Source organism: Anser anser, assembly GCF_964211835.1.
Source record: "Anser anser genome assembly, chromosome: 4".
NCBI lineage: Eukaryota > Metazoa > Chordata > Aves > Anseriformes > Anatidae > Anser > Anser anser.
This window is the reverse complement of record NC_139724.1, coordinates 56,797,360-56,814,388: the sequence shown is the minus strand read 5'-3', so window position 1 is coordinate 56,814,388 and position 17,029 is coordinate 56,797,360. Positions and strand designations below refer to the sequence as shown.

At 37.1% G+C, this 17,029-nt stretch overlaps 1 protein-coding gene across 8 annotated transcripts in view; it reads left to right on the top strand.

Annotated features, from left to right (window-relative positions):
* The window catches only part of LOC310898176 (uncharacterized protein), an 85,899-nt gene that overhangs the window by 28,238 nt on the left and 40,632 nt on the right, over positions 1-17,029 (top strand). For 5 of the 8 annotated variants that reach the window (XR_014583031.1, XR_014583032.1, XR_014583034.1 and 2 more), the window contains exon 2: positions 10,380-10,560. Coding sequence is in view for 2 of the 8 variants with exons in the window: in XM_083832726.1 (XP_083688852.1) it covers positions 10,380-10,560; positions 12,101-12,412 (493 nt within the window). In the remaining 6 variants the exon portion in view is untranslated. Of the gene's footprint in view, positions 1-8,120; positions 8,221-10,379; positions 10,561-12,100; positions 13,288-17,029 lie in introns of those variants that run through there. The other 3 variants (XM_083832726.1, XM_083832725.1, XR_014583033.1) reach the window with 2 other exon arrangements.

Below are 17,029 nucleotides of genomic sequence, written 5' to 3'. Positions count from 1 at the left end.
CATTTTTCTGAATTGAAATCAGCAGCTTACATACTACCCCTTCTCACTCTCAAGGAAACAAATTTTTATTACTTTTAAAAGATAGTTAATGCTTATTGTAAACAGTTTTTCCTCTACAAAGACCTTTAAATATAAATATTCTCTCAAAGTCTTTTACTATTCCAAACTTCGAAGATAAAACTGATCATGAAATTCTTCCAAGATGTCTGTAAATAATGTATGATTACAAAATATTTGAGTTGAAGTAACAGGGTGAAAAGGGATCACATGCAGAAATTTACCTTTTGAAGAGACCACGTTATAAAGTCACAGTCAAGGCACTGCAGGTCTCTCTCTCTCTCAATATATATATATATATATATATCCCTGATATTCAAATTTTGTAATCAAGTATTCTAATAGAACACAACAGTTTCATAAACTGTGAAATCTGTATAATCGTGAAAGATTACAAATGTTACTTCCTTAAACTACAGAGTACTGTCACCAAATTGGTGACAGGTTTTACTTTAGTGGTAAAAATCAATAGATTATGTGGTCACCTGACAGTGCAAGCTCTCAGGACTGGTCAGAGCTTGCTTTGGGCTGAATGTGTTAAATAACTATTGGTAGTCAAGTGACTACCACCTCACCTGTTTTAGATGAAGTTCTGTGAATGCCACCTGTGGTAAACTGAGGTAATAACAAACAGTAGCAGTTTATGTCATCTGAGGCTGGGGCTGGTTCTTCTGTATCTTTCTAACTTAAGCTGGAAGCAGTAAGAAGGAGGTAGAATGCAAAAACATTGAACTGTTTTGATGTGTACCCAAAACTGTGGAGGAAGGACCTCTCTGCCACCAGCACTGTGAACATTGTCCTTTGAGACTCAGGACACTGGCTAACTGAAAACTTCTCCCCACTGTATTCTTCATGAGGAATGCTCAAGTTTCAACCAAAGGGAGCATTGAAATGATGAGTACAGCAGGGATAGTAAGAAGCTTTTGTATGTGCAACCATTTTATCTGCAATATTGATGTATTTCTTTATTAATGACATTCATTTTTTGTACTACTAATTTACATTATTAGAATGCTAAAAATTATTTGAAATAAAAATAAATTATTCACTCAAATTCCTCTTTCTCCTCAAAACATGACAGAATTGATCTCAATTTATAAAATCACCTCTTAGTTAAACTTCCCCTCCATCTTTACTTCTCTGATTTCATGGAACAATGTGTTTTATACCATATTAGTTTGATACTTGAATTTTCTTTGAGAAAGGAATTCCTTTTTTTTTTTTTTTCTGGTTAGAGTAATGATTTTAATCTATCCTGTATCTGATTTTACTGAGCTTGTCTGTTTCATTCAAGTAACTGCTTCTCAATAAATGCATTAGTGCATTAAAACTTAGTGCACATGAACATGAATGGCTTTTGAATGTTATAAATACAAAATATGGTTAGTTATGTTTAAAGTACAGGATGGTAAACACCATTTTGTAGAATTTTTCATAACCAAGAAATTTGATAGCATTAATGCTAAGGTGAATAGCTATAAGTATGTATGAAAAGCTCTACTCATATCTGTGGAAACCACACAGCTATATTAACTTTTACAGTAAAGAGCAGTAGTCCTAAGGGAAATTTGTATGATTAAGAGCAGCAAAGCATTGTATTAAAAAGAATGTGTTAGAAATCTGAAGTCATTTTTCATCTTCAAACTCAATCCAAAATATTTCTGTATGCAGAATTCTCCCTGAAACCAATATGCTTTCATGTGTGAAATGGTCTGCAAGATCAGATCCTTGGTATTACCTCCAAAGCCTGTTGACCACAGTGGAAAGCTGTCCACTAACTTTACTGCAGTACTGTGAAAAAGAAAATATCAAATTAGGATTTTTCATTCAGTAGGAAATAATTTCAGGCAAGCAATTAATCTATTTTAAACTCTTGAAGGAACTCAAATATCATGAATGAATTTCTCCTCTACTGTGAGAAATTCTACTTACTTCAGTGCACTAGATTTTATCCTGGGAAAAGAAACTCTTGGGTGAAGTATGGGTTGAAATGATGATAAAGACAGCAAACAATATTTAACTGTGCAGTCTCACTAATTTTTTGTATCTGCTTTGTGCATCTCAGCCCTTGTAAGTAATTCTGCTTTTTGCAGCTTCTTGGACTTTGATTCATGTCGATTAATTTTAGTTGTACGGGTACTTTACAGGTAATCTAGAATTCTAAACTAAACTGATTTAGTTTGAAATTCCCCTGATGATTAGAAGGAAGGCTGGCCTGAAAAAATCGCTTTCCAGGAGTGACTGTGATAAAGTTAGGAAACATGATTTCATCCTCGACTTGGCATAACTGCATAGCACCTTCATGGTATTTAGGAATAGCTTTTTCCATGCGCACAGGTTTGCCCTTACCATTCCAACAAGCTGAGAAAAGAAGAGAAAAGGATTATGGGAAGGCAAACCATGATCAGACAACTTCTCTATTAATACAAACGCATTTGAGAAATTTATAAGTAAAAAAAAAAAAAAAAAAAAAGTGTAAATTTAGAATCGGTATCACAGAATCATAGAATATCCTGAGTTGGAAGGGACCCACAAGGATTATTGAGTCCTGCTCCTGGCCTCACACAGGATCACCCAAAAATCAGAACCTACATCTAAGAACATTGTCGAAATGCTTCCAGAACTCTGGCATGCTTGGTGTGTGACCACTGTCCTGAGGAGCCTGTTCCCAATAGGCCAAGCACCCTTCACTCAGGGAAGAACCTTTTCATAACACCCGGTCTGAATGTCCCCTGTTGCAGCTCCGTGCTGTTCCCCTGGGTCTGTCAGTGTCACCAAAGAGCAGAGATCAGTGCCTGCCCCTCCACTCCCCTTGTGAGGAAACTGTAGGCCATGATGATGTCTCCCATCTCCTCTTCTCTAGGCTGAACAATCCAATTGACTTCAACCACTCCTCATACGTCTTGCCCTCTAGACCCTTCATCATCTTTGTAGCCCTCCTTTAGACACTCTCTAATAGTTTTATGTCCTTCTTATATTGTGGTGCCCAAAGCTGCACACAGTACTCAAGGTGAGACTGCAGCAGTGCAGAGTAAAATGTGACAATCCCTTCCCTTGACTGGCTAGCAATGCCATGCTTGATACACCCCAGAATATGGTTGGCCCTTTTGGCTGCCAGGGCACACTGTTGACTCATAATCAACTTGCATTGACTAACACACACTCAGCCCACCCAGCCACCCTGAACCCTTTCTGTGAGCTGCTCTCCAGCCTCTTGTTCCCCAGTCTGTATATACATTCAAGGAAAAAGGACATAAGAATTCTCAGTGTCATTCTTAAACTACCTTTTATTAACTCATGAAAAATGTAGGGAAACTAGTATATTATGCAGGTATAAAATATGTTGAAATCAGTAGACTTGTTATGCTATAGAGAGAAACAGAATATATTTTTTGGATATGTAATTTTGATAATTTTTACTTCTAGGGATTCAATGTTTTTCTTCCTTTCAGGGAATATCTATCTTCTGGATTTATTTCATTTTGCAAAGAGTGAATGTTTTCATAGGAATATAATTAGGATCATTGCAAAAGATCATATTTATTTTTTGTTTGCAAATATTTAAACTTTTCAGGTAAAATTATCACTATCAGTAGCATTCAAGAAACATAGCCATTCATTTGTCATATTTTCATTTTTCCATTAGTCCTCTTTTATAGAAATGTTTGTGAATCTTAATATATGAACATACACAGTTTAGAAAATAATTTTCTGGCAGATATGTAAGTACTGAGAGAGATGTGCCCAAGAAGGGAATACATGAGATATTCCATGAAATGATTCCAGTTAAAATTTTAGGTAGTAAATGTCTACAAAGCAATCATATCATTTTTCCTTCCATACTTCCAAAACTGCTGTGACTATTCAATGGGACAATGACCAAATATAAATCACCATGACCTCTACTGTATTCTAGTTACGTGAAGACAAAAACTCCAGCCTATTTTATGATCTGGTTTACACATTAGATGGAAGACTTAATCCTGTTCTTTTCCTTATCCTCAGTGTCAGAACATACTCTTAAAGACTGTCCATAATTATGTCCATAATAAAACAATAATGAAACAACCCCTCCGATCTGAAGTCATTTATACATCTTATATGTGACATTTTAAATTTATAGTTGGACTAAAATATAGGCTCTTATGTTTAAGTCATCTGTTTTACTCATATGAACTAAATTTACAGAAAGGTCTGAGACCTACCCAATATGCTCAGACTGCTCATTAGCGCAAACCTATAAGCTTTGTTCTGATCTAATGAAGAAGGTTTTACACAACAAAGGCCTCAGACTTCATCTCCATAAAAGATCAAATTATATTCCATAGGATATTTGACTATCTGAATTTTAGCTTTACTAACATTGTATTACAAGCATTCACCATTTACCTGTCTTTAATGGGATGAGGAAGAAAAGAAGCTGCAGTTATTTTTCTTTATTTTCTCCAACATCTCTCAGTTTTCTTCAACTATTTCCTTTTCAGTCATGAGTAATCTTGATTCTTGAAACTTTCATCATATGTAAATTTCTCATTTCCCTAGAATTTGCAATTTTGACTTTATATTTCATACTCCATAAAACATAATTGGACACAGCTGTACTTCATCAGAGGAAGTTCCATTGTTTTGTCTGTCATTACATTATTTTCTCTATAATTTTATATTGCTATGAAGTATGCTTTTAAAATATTCCTGAAAATTCTACTCATATAACAATCAAGAATATAATTATACATCTTATCTCACATTTCTTAGTTTCAAAAGAGCTATATTTTCCTTAAGATAGTGATACTTGTATTTTTTGTCACATTTGTATTTGGGGGGGGGGGGATTCATTACATAATTTTTCTGAGTTCTGGAAAAAAGTAATTTACAGACAGTTTCTCCTGCCCAAGCTTTATAGCATAATAATGTTTTGAGTTGCTTCAGAAAGTGCTTCCTTATGAATAGGATGCTTTTGATTACAACACTGAAAATAAAATGCCTTGGATATTCTTTATTTGGCAAAATATCTCATGAATATAGACATGTAAATATAGCCATACTACTAAATTATATTGCAAAAACAGATATCTTTCTAACTATGAATAGAAATATCTAGTTGTTGTTGTTGTTGTTTGTTTGATTGTTTGTTTTGTTTTGTTTTTATGGTAAAGATATTGCAACTGAAAATATGAGAGATTTACTGACTGAAATATATTAATTTCATATATTTTGTTTTGTTCAAGATCGTTCTTATCTGCCTGCGACTGTTTATAGAAGAAATTCCCTGTTCATTTTTATCCTGTCAACATATTTTCTTGTTTTCAGTTAGAATAATGGTCACAATTGTCATAGTCAGCAATAGTATTTAGAATTCTGTAGGGTAATCACAAATAAGTTGTGGCTTTGAAGACAGTATTAACCAAAGACATACAAATACAACATTTCCCTTTCAACTGTCAATGTCAGCTACAGTAAACTAAATAATGACAACAGCTAGAGAATACATCTGCACAGATAGGCAGTGAAGCCTCAATAAGATCTAGTAAGTCTCAGAATCCAGAGAAGGGAGCAGAGAGATCTGGTTGGGTGACGAAGAAGCATGGAAGAGACATTGAATTTATGTCCATCAATACTTCCCAACATGCTGGACTTCTGTTTAAACAGGCTATTTATAGCTGTTCACATGTAGGATACATTTAGTATAAAGGCATATATTTTGCTGTAGATGCTGTAGGTAGACACTGTACTAATTCAGGCAATATTTAACAGTTGCAGAAGCTCTGTTTCTGATTCAGTAAAAGGAGACTATGAAGCAGTAACATAGAAAATATAAATAAACAAGGAAAGACCAGAAAACAAAACAAAACAAAACAACAACAAAAAAAAAAACAATAAGCACTTTCTGAAGCAACTCAAACCAAAATTAACTGAACAAAGAAGACTGTCCAGCTCTGTCTTCCAATCCTGTGCACACCTTCAGCAGAACTCCAAAGTAACTAAGAGGAAAGTTTGAAGTAAACAGAACTGAGGAGGCTGCCGCAGTGGTTCACCTCTAGGAGAGTGGGAGAAGCTTTGTAGGTTGTGCTTAACTTGGGAGATGAGAATGATACTGTTACAACAGCTCCTTGGACTTCTTCACATTTGATCACCTCCTTCTTCTGGTCAAGGCACATCACTGTATCCCATGGTGCACTCAAGCAACAGGCTGCTGTGCCGTAATCTTCATTCCCTCAGTAGTGGTTATCCTACAGACATACATATCAGATAATTTCTCCCTTTTGTTAACTAAGAATCTTTAATAGTCTTTAATTATAATTGTGACATTTTCCTTCACTCCTGAATCACACTTACAAACTAATCTAATCCTCTCTCCTGAAGTCTAGAGTTCTCTTTGGCTCACCTCCCCAGGCTTCCTCTAAATACTGGATGCAGTTTTCTCATGGTTAGCCCTCCAATCAAGTTGCCATCAGTGAGGACTTTTGCCACCAGTTCTTGACTGTTTATGTCAAGTAAGAAGTCAAGTAAGACACTCCCTATTTACCAATCTGCCTTTTTTGTTAGGAAATTACCACAAATTTAGTTAAGAAACTTTCATGGTTGTACAATGCTGTGTTACCCTCCCACTGGGTGTGTGGATGGTTTAAATCCCTTATGAGAAACAGGGCCTGTAACATGGAGATTTTTGCTACAAAGCTTTATGCACTTTATCTGCTTGGTCGAGCAGCTTGTAACAAGACTGCCCTGACAATGTCTCCAAAGTTACGTTCCCTTTGGTATTAACCCACTGATTTTGACAGGCATATTTTGGTTTCATGCTGAAAGCCCGTGCAGCCAAGGATTTCCTTAGCATACAGGACAAGAGGAAGGATTCTCTTCTTTCTTGCCTGTGCTTCCTGATTTAATCACCTGTAACACTGCTTCTGTCATGTACATTACCTCAACAAGTTTTTCTGACAATGTCACAGCCTTGTGAGCTTTTAGTTCTTGTTTATTATCCAAGTTCTATGCATTACTGTATAGACAATGAAGACAATCCTTTAGACAATCCTTTTAACACCTGCCCCTCTAAGCATGTCAAAGTTCCCCTGTTAACCTTCACTTATATTTATCTTCTCCTCCATCGTTTCTTCACATACATCTTGACTTCCTTTCTCATCCCTTAATGAACCTAGGCTAAAGCACTTTTGTAGCTAAAAAAGTTGGTTTGCTGTCCCCTCTTTATGGCCATCAAGCTAATTTTGAAATAATTTTTTTTTAGCTGCTTGCAATTTCTTGGGATATCAACAGTATTTTCTGCCAAAACACCACCCGATAATGAAGTAGTAACTTGACAACACTAAATTTCCATACAGGGAAACCTTGGAGATGTTTGATTTTTCATCTTTGCCAGAAAAATAAATTAATTTAGCAGACACCTGAAGGCATCAGCAACCTTGAAGGTTAATAGAGTCCTTTGAATACTTGAAAAGACAGTCATTTTTTGCAGCCTGATGTATGTTCTTAGTTGAGGTTTATTACTGCTGTTACATGCTCTACTTTTCACATGCTTCAACCTTCCAGATATAGCTCTTTATTCAGAATATTACAAAACTTTTATGTTTCCTGTCTCATGCCATTTTGAAGCAAGCTAATATCTACTAACCTTAAATCTAAGAATTCAAAATCTAAGTGTATATATATATATATAGTACTGAACATTTATTTTGAATAAAGAACTGCCATCTAAAAGAATTGCCACTTTGGAATCTCTCTTACAACCCGTTTATTCTCTAGGTCAGTTTAGATTTCCCTCTGTCACAAAATATTTTATTTTCAAAAATATATATTAGCAGTTTTTTCATTAAAAAAAAGAAAAACAGAAAAAAAAATGGGAAATCATAAATGTCAGCAGTTTCATTTTTTTTTAATAGAGATTAAAACATTTTAAAAACCTCTTCGTAGAGTATCAGAGCCATAATTGTAACTTCTTCCTTCCTTGTTTGCAAATGAATCCATGTTATAGCTATATAACTTGAAGTTTGGAAACTTACTAGCTTGGTTTTTATTGGCAGTGAGGATGTACTTCTGAAGCACTCCTAGGATTTCCAATAATATTTCTGGAATGTGTTGCAAGAAAACAAGAAAGCAAGAAAAATGTTACTGAAGTACTACATCACCAGTTCTGGAACTGTAGAAGAGGTGCTGCAAAACACTGCTGAAAAGGGCTTACTATATTCCTAGTCAATTGTTACTGTTTTGTTCAGAAAATAGTGAACTAAAACAGGCTTCACTTCTAGTGGCTAGAAAGAGCATCTGGGTAGTACTACTACTGAAAGATATTAGGTATTTTAATTCAGGTTATGGAGCTATAGTTTCTTGGAACCAAGAAACTCTGTTGCAAAATTCAGCACAGCAGAGGGTTCACAGATGCAAAAGTATTTTCCATGAAGGAACCATATTACTACATTTTTTTCCTCTTAAAAAAAACAAAAACAAACAAAAAAAAACACTGCTTTGGACAGATATGTGTACATTTATCACAGAAGCTGGGAAATGTTTATGATTTTGAGACTCTGCTTGTGTCTGCTAGTGGAATAACAAAATATGGTAAGTACCTAGTGGACTGCTCTGTGGACTCCATGCTTATTACACAGGAGACTGAGGTTTAAGGGACTGTAATCATTCTCACTCGTGCTTTTCATGCAATGTTCTTAGCATTCTATGGCTTTAGAAGGATTACATTTAGTTTCATTAACTACTTTGCATGTACTCTATTTCTATCAACAAAGTAGTTATTGGAGGTTGTTTTTTAAGGGGCTGGTGGTAAGGGATAAGGATACTCCAAGGATACTCTTAGACAACCCATAAGTGACCTACTGTACTTCTACAAGATTCTAAAGACAGCTTTGTACATTGCTGTTAGAGTATGCTAGGTTTCGTCACTGAAATATATGTTAGAAAGAAAGGATGTAATGACTTGGAACAATCTAACTGTTCAGTGATTTACAGCTAAAAAGTCTTCTCAGCATAAGCTTCCCTTACATGTCCTTTAAAACAGAGAGTGAGACTTGTTTACAGTTGTTCTTGATATTTAATAGCTTAAAAATTGTGTTGTTCAGTTTCCTTGAGTATGTATGGGGTGTCTTCTGGTCTATGTTAGAAACGCATCTTAAGAGGACTTAAATAGCATTTCTCCTGCAATGAGAATGATATAATACATGCATGCTTAAAAATCAGCTATTTTGTCTTGATTTTGATCCCACACTATAATCCCAACAATTAAAAAGTACATCATCAAATGATTTAGTAACAAGAAAAGAAGTGTTCATGTTAATTCCATAATATGAAATTTATGAAGAAAAAACTTCAGAATTACCCTCTTCTAAACTAAAATGATTTCTATTCATATCTTAAATGCTCGTTTTCTTTTTTTTTTTCTTCTGAATGTTTAATTCTTTTTTCTTCTGAATGATTAGCTATAAAGTTAATCTTCTGCTCTGTCTTTCCATTTCTGTTAGGTGTAGGAATTTTCTAAGCAAAATTGTTTAAAATATATTAGTTTACTTTTCAGTATTGCGTTGTTTAATTGCATCTCTTTTGTTAGAGAATATGTTAGACAGACTACTTTGTTAATCATTGATTTTTAAATTTTTATTTTATTTTATTTTTTTCTGGGTCATTACAAATCTTTGGATCACTTTATCACAAGATACAGATATGGTTGTCCATGTCAACTCCATTGCTGACATAACTTACTTACCATGCTTTCATAGCACCTATAGCTACCTGAATATTTCCAATATTTTCTTTACCAGTCACATTTTTTTTTCTATACTACATTTCTTAGCAATATTTTGTAGGTCTAAAATCCAACTGCAGATTATACTTCTTATACCTGTACACGCTTGTATAGTAACACCTCATCTCTGCACATCTTTGTGATACCTGAAGATTTATATTGCTTGAAGTTATCTAAAACTTGATATATTTGATATACTTGATATAACTTGATATACTTTATATAACTTGATATATTAACAATTTCTGTTCCACTGCTGAAAAACAAAGTATTTCCACAGCTTCAAAAGAGTGCTTGCAAATCAAAAGTCAGATGTTATCTGAAATTTGTAATGTTTTATTGGAATGTAAACTTTTCTGACCTTGGACATGGTCTGAAGATGAAATGCAAACTACTTTATTTTAAGCTGTCACTTACTGACGTGGATTTTAATGAAGTCTTCAAATGTAGATCTTCTAACTAAAATTTCTGCCTACAAATGCTATATTAAAATTGTGTTGGGTTTACCCAGGCAGCAGCTAAACACTCACCCTGTCTTTCACTCACTCCTCTTTCTCAGGGGCAAGGGAGAAAAACAGAAGCTGAAAAGACTTGTGGATCAAGAAAAAGACAGTTTCAAAAGAAAAGAAAAAGCTGTTCACGCTAACAAAGTAAGAAGAGGAATTAATTCACTAGTTCCCATTGGCAGAAAGGCATTCAATGTCCTGGGATACAAGACCTCAGCTTACATAACTTACCTGGTAAGAGCTACGATAACCACAAATGTCCTTCCTTCCTTCCTTCCTTCCTTCCTTCCTTCCTTCCTTCCTTCCTTCCTTCCTTCCTTCCATCCTTCCTTCCTTCCTTCCTTCCTTCCTTCCTTCCTTCCTTCCTTCCTTCCTTCCTTCCTTCCTTCCTTCCTTTCTTCCTTGAGATTTTATTGTTGAGCATGATGTCATGTAGTATGGAACAACCTTTTGGTTACTTTGGATCAGGTGTGCTGGCTGCATCAAATCCCAGCCTCTTGCCCACTTGGAGCCTACTAACTCTGGGGAAGCAAGGGAGAGAGAGAAGGCTTTGACACTGCAAGCACTGTTTGGTACCTAAACCACCAGTATGTTATCAGCATTGTATTAGCCTTAAATGTAAAATACTGTAGTTTACAAGCTGCTATGAAGAAAGTTGACTTCATAACTTCATCCCAGCCAGTGCCAGTACAAGCATTCTTTCAAAATGCTTCTCATTAGGCCTACACCTGATTGCAGCTAATAATAACATGTGATGGATTATAGGTAGAAGTGACATTTTTTATCACCAGAATACTCTGCTTTAGATGGATGCTATTGTCTCTTATAAGAATTTCATGAGTATTCATCTACTGATTTGAAGACGTAATTTCATCACTCTACAATTACATATGAAGTGGCTTGTCAGCCTACCACAAAAATGATGTCACTGAGACAGAATTTTATGTGCAGCTAAAAAAATATGGCAACAGTATTATTATCTAGACTGCTAATCTACGCTCACTGATGTCCAGAACCAGTGACCTCATGAAAAAAACTGACTTGCATGTAGGCATAATGCCATATGAACAGGTGGACATGAGTACAAATATTTAAGACACCATCTATAATCACAAAATATCTTTGTGAAGGGCACAAGTTTAGCCAGGAAGTACCAGATGGTTGTCTATCCTGAGGTTATAGGAATACAGCTATGGGAATGTACCACTCTATAGCCAGCTTTTGGATAGATAAATTTTCTAAAAAATAAAAAAAGAAAAAGACACCATAACCAATGAAAAAAAAAAGTAATTTATTTTACTTGTTTTTAGGAAATATTTTCATCTTTATTAAAAAAATTAAATTCACTTTTATCATAGAATCATAGAATATCCTGAGTTGGAAGGGACCCATAAGGATCATCAAGTCCAACTCCTGGCACCACACAGGTCTACGCAAAAGTTTAGACCATGTAACTAAGTGCACAGTCCAATCGCTTCTTAAATTCAGACAGGCTTGGTGTAGTGACTACTTCACTGGGGAGCCTGTTCCAGTGTGCGACCACCTTCTCGGTGAAGAACCTCTTCCTGATGTCCAGCCTAAACTTCCCCTGCCTCAGCTTAACACCGTTCCTGCGGGTCCTATCACTGGTGTTTACGGAGAATAGGTCACCTGCCTCTCCACTCCCCCTCGCGAGGAAGTTGTAGGCTGCGATGAGGTCCCCCCTCAGCCTCCTCTTCTCCAGGCTGAACAGGCCCAGTGACCTCAGCCGCTCCTCATATGTCTTCCCCTCTAGGCCCTTCACCATCTTCATCTCCCTCCTCTGGATGCTCTCCAACAGTTTAATGTCCATTTCGTACTGTGGTGCCCAGAACTGCACACAGTACTCGAGGTGAGGCCGCACCAGCGCAGAGTAGAGTGGGAAAATCACTTCCCTCGACCGACTAGCAATGCCGTGCTTGATGCATCCCAGGATACGGTTGGCCCTCCTGGCTGCCAGGGCACACTGCTGGCTCATATTCAACTTGTTGTCAACCACAACCCCCAGATCCCTGCTGTCCAGCATCTCGTCACCCAGTCTGTTCGTATAGCCAGGGTTGCCCCATAAACAATGGAAAGGGATACTTCAGGGATGCCCTTAATAAAATTTAACTAACTATTTTTCCAGGTGAACACCCATTTTAAATGGAACCAGTGGTAATGGTGGTGGCCTTTGGTAAATGGAACATTCCAGTCTTTTATGTCCCACATGCAGACAAATCCTGCAAAACTTTTTTTTTTTTTTTTTAAATCATATCTTTCCATGGGGGTCTATTTATGATAGTGGGTTCTACTACATATTCGAGTATAATGGGAATTATTCACAGGGAATGTTGATAGAATAAGACACATTGGAATAAAAAAATATTTTTTTTTCCTCTTCTTTTCCTTCTAATGAAATTATCATATTATTGGACAAGAAATGAAATAATATTGTCTGTATCAATAGAGTTGCATATTTAGGCCTGTCTCTGTGTTGGGTACATTCTAAACATTGTATTGTTTCCTTTAGACTTCTAAATGTTTGTGCTCCTTTGAAACTATGATTTTAACTGAAATACAAAGCAACAGTCTAGAAGGATCAGGAATCTTTCCTTTTGCTTTCACTGTGATTATTACTGGCTACTGACACTCTTGTTTTTCTTACTGTTTCCTGTTTTTCTTTCAGTTATTTTCATTTTTCTTTGTGTATCTCTGCTCTTCATATATGACAATATTTTTGCAAAAAATGCAAAACAAGCTGGGATACATAATTTTAAGCCATGCTTTTTTATAACAAAGGAAGATTTAAGTTAGCAAACTTTTATTTATGCACATCTTTTTGTGTGCAATTGATTTTCTCTGCTGTCCTTTGTTGTAAGATTTGTTTCCAACAGCAAAAGATATTACTATTACAGAGTAAGACCTGTGAGTAGATTTCTGTCTGACAAATCAACATTTACAAAAAGCAAGTAAAATCTTGACCATCCATTGCTGTAATTTGATATAATGTTATTGATTTTAGTTTTTATTTATACAAACTGGTATTATGTCTTTAGAATATTAATAATTTAGTGACATTACTTTGAACTTTTGTCAGGAAATTATGCTTTTTCAGCTTTCATCAACATAATATTTTGTGTTGAAATTTTTGTGATTCTGATCATTAGTTCATGTTTAGTCTTAATTCAATTGTTAAACAAAAAAACAAAGAAACAAAACATAAAAACATTCCTCCAACACTGACTACACTAACATTTTATGTAATTTTTCTGTGGCATTTTTAAAAGGCTCCTTTCATCTCATTGCTTAGATTTATACACATCCTTAGGCTTTACAAAGCTTAGCTGACATGTTCATGAATACAATATATCTCCGTATGCTTTATTACTTAAAAAGCATAGAAAAAGCATACAAAAAGCTGTTGATCTAAAGTACACTTTTGTATATTAGGGAGTTAATCTATACTGTCAATACACTTTATATTGTTCAGTAATCAAACCTTAACCTTGAAGAAAAAAAATGTAGAACTTAAGAACCCAACAGTTTGGCTCTCAGCAAGTACATTTTATGCTACTTTATGTCTCTGAAAACGATTTAAAATTCTTGCTGTTTTTACAAATACTGTGCCACTCTGTCAAAATGTTCTTGAAAGATTTTCCTAGTCTGTATCATTCAAGGCCTGATACAACTGATAAGATAATGTCAGGGGCAATTTTAAGTTGTTAAAGACCCTACTTTATTAGATTTTCATCTGTGCTGACTAGCAGAAGTGGAGAAAAGATGTTTATTATGTTAAACAGAAAACGCGATGCCAGTTTCTTAACTTTCCCCAATATAGCTAGAAATAGGTCAAATTATGGAAAAAAAAGAAAAAAAAGGAAAAAAAAGAGTAATAAAACTGTCTATAGATCACAAATTAGACAAGCAGAAGTACAAATCTTTACTTCTCTTGAAAAAAAGATGTTTGATATCTTTTCCTTTTTTCATTTTACTATCATTTTACAAAAACTATAGTTTATGAAACAACAGACAAGATTGAGTGTGTTATCTCAATCTTTTGTTTTACACATTATTTTTACACTTATGTGAATTGAAAATGAAAATGTGAAATCAAACATATACAGTTACATATTTTTATCTATCACCACATAGATCAGCACAATTCAAATTTAAAACAAATGAAAAAAAAAGAAACAAGAATTTGGAACAAGACGTATAAAATAATCCAAGTTAATAATTAGAATTGTGCATACAAAAATATTGTCATGCTGGTTTTGCTTAAGTCAACATCAGACACTCAGCTCTTATTATTAGTCCTGAAAATTATATACTGACTCAAAACTCTATGAAGTTAGCTAAATTTAAACTATCATCTTAGCAGACATTCAGTGATAGAAAAACCACCTTCCTGACTCAATAGATGTTATCCAACAGTTATTGACATTGACAGGCACTTCTTCATTGACTTAAGTAAGATTAACAAATATTTTTGTATCTAATTCCATTTTTCTACTAAATTTTATTTCTACTTTTATTTCTACTTAAATTTTATTTCACTCTGATTTTACTGAGTACAGAAGAACCCACCAGAATGCTCTTCATCTGTAAGGGCAAAGTTAGTTTACAAGCAAGTAAAAGAGAGATGGTATAATTTTGGAGCCTTTTATAACTAGCTTTCTAGTACTTTTTAAAAACATTTTTTTTTAAATATATAATTTAGGAATTATGAGTATGAACTGAAGCAGTATTAAGAAACTAATGTGGATTTCATTTTTTTTAATAACTTGTTTCCTACTTATGATGTTTACTAATCTGTGGTATTTAAATTAGTGTTATACTGCAGTAAAATGGAAAACATTTGTTTAAAATATGTTTAGGAAAAACTAGCTCATGATTTACAGCACTGACAGAATCAAATGCTGCTATCTCATAAAAAACAGGGATAAAATAATGGTCACTACTCAGATTTTTCATTCTCTCTCTTCCCACATAGCAACTTAAATTTCCTATTGTCCCTGGCACTACTCTGTCCCAGGCAGCATTCTGTTTTCTTTCTGATTGAAACCAGCCCTGGTCTGAATACAGTCTGTTCAGAAATGCAGGATATAATATGTTCCATATTATTTGTAAGAAAAGTACTGTTTGAAGAGACTGGATCAGGAAGATCCCTGATAACTTGCTGAGACGATCGGCTCTGGGGCAGACGTGTTCTGCAGCGGAGCGGTGGATCTGGACAGGCAGGGCTTTTTTTCTGACATCGAGGCCGCTCGAGGGAGCCGCCAGGACCCTGCAGCCCCCGCGAGGGAGGCTGACGAGGCGTAGGCGGAGCCAGCAGCGCCCCCTCCCCGGCCCTTCAAAAGCAGCCCCTAGGGAGCACGAGCGACCAGGAGCATGGCGACTAGGACGGGCAAGCAGGGCGGGGCGCGTCAGAAGGGCGGGGCGCAGCAGTTCGCGCGGCAGTTCGCACAGGCAGGTCGAGCAGGAAGGGCGGAGAGGGCAGGGTTTCCCCCCCCCGCCCATAAGAACAATGCCTTTAACGGCTGTCGACCGCTAGCTAGGCTGCAATGGTCTTCACCAGGCAGAGCGCTCTCTCTAGACAGTCTGTAACCACCCAGACTGACCGCCTGAACAATGCGGCAGTTAGGTCTCTGGGTGCAGGGAGTGTCTGAGCCTGTTGCTGCCATCTGAGGGAGGCAGAGGCACTGTGAGTGTGAGGTGCAAGCAGGTGGATGACCTGGTCTGCCTGGTGGCAGAACTCAAAGAGGAGGTGGAGAGGTTGAGGGCTATCAGGGAGTGTGAACGGGAGATAGACTGGTGGAGTGACTCCCTGCAGGGCCTGAAGGAGAGGTACCGGGGTAAGACACCCCAAATGGGGATGGACCCCCTGCCCTGTTGCTGTCGGGCAGACGGAGGCGACCTAGGAGTTGAGGAGGGATGGAGACAGGTCCCTGCTCGACCTTGCAGGCAACGCCCCCCCCTACCGGCCCCACCTTCCCAAGTGCCCTTACGTAACAGATTTGAGGCCCTGGAGCTTGAGAGGCCGGTGGGTGAGGACGAGGTAGAAAGTCTTCCCAGGAGGATGGCTAGGGCAAGGAAGCTGACTCCACGCCTCAAGACTGCCTCCACCAAGAAAGACAGAAGGGTGATCGTAGTAGGTGACTCCCTTCTCAGGGGAACAGAGGGCCCTATTTGTCGACCTGACCCTGGGTCGACCAGGGGTCGACCTGACCCCTGTGCTGGGGCCAGTCCTCTTTAATATCTTTATCGATGACCTGGATGAGGGGATCGAGTGCACCCTCAGTAAGTTTGCAGATGACACCAAGTTAGGTGCGTGTGTCGATCTGCTCGAGGGAAGGAAGGCTGTGCAGGAGGATCTGGATAGGCTGGACCGATGGGCTGAGGTCAACTGTATGAAGTTCAACAAGGCCAAGTGCCGGGTCCTGCACCTGGGGCACAACAACCCCAAGCAGTGCTACAGGCTGGGAGATGAGTAGTTGGAAAGCTGTCTGGCAAAGAAAGACCTGGGAGTATTGGTTGATAGTTGGCTGAATATGAGCCAGCAGTGTGCCCAGGTGGCCAAGAAGGCCAACAGCATCCTGGCTTGTATAAGAAGCAGTGTGGCCAGCAGGTCTAGGGAGGTGATTGTCCCCCTGTACTCGGCTCTGGTGAGGCCACACCTCGAGTACTGTGTTTAGTTTTGGGC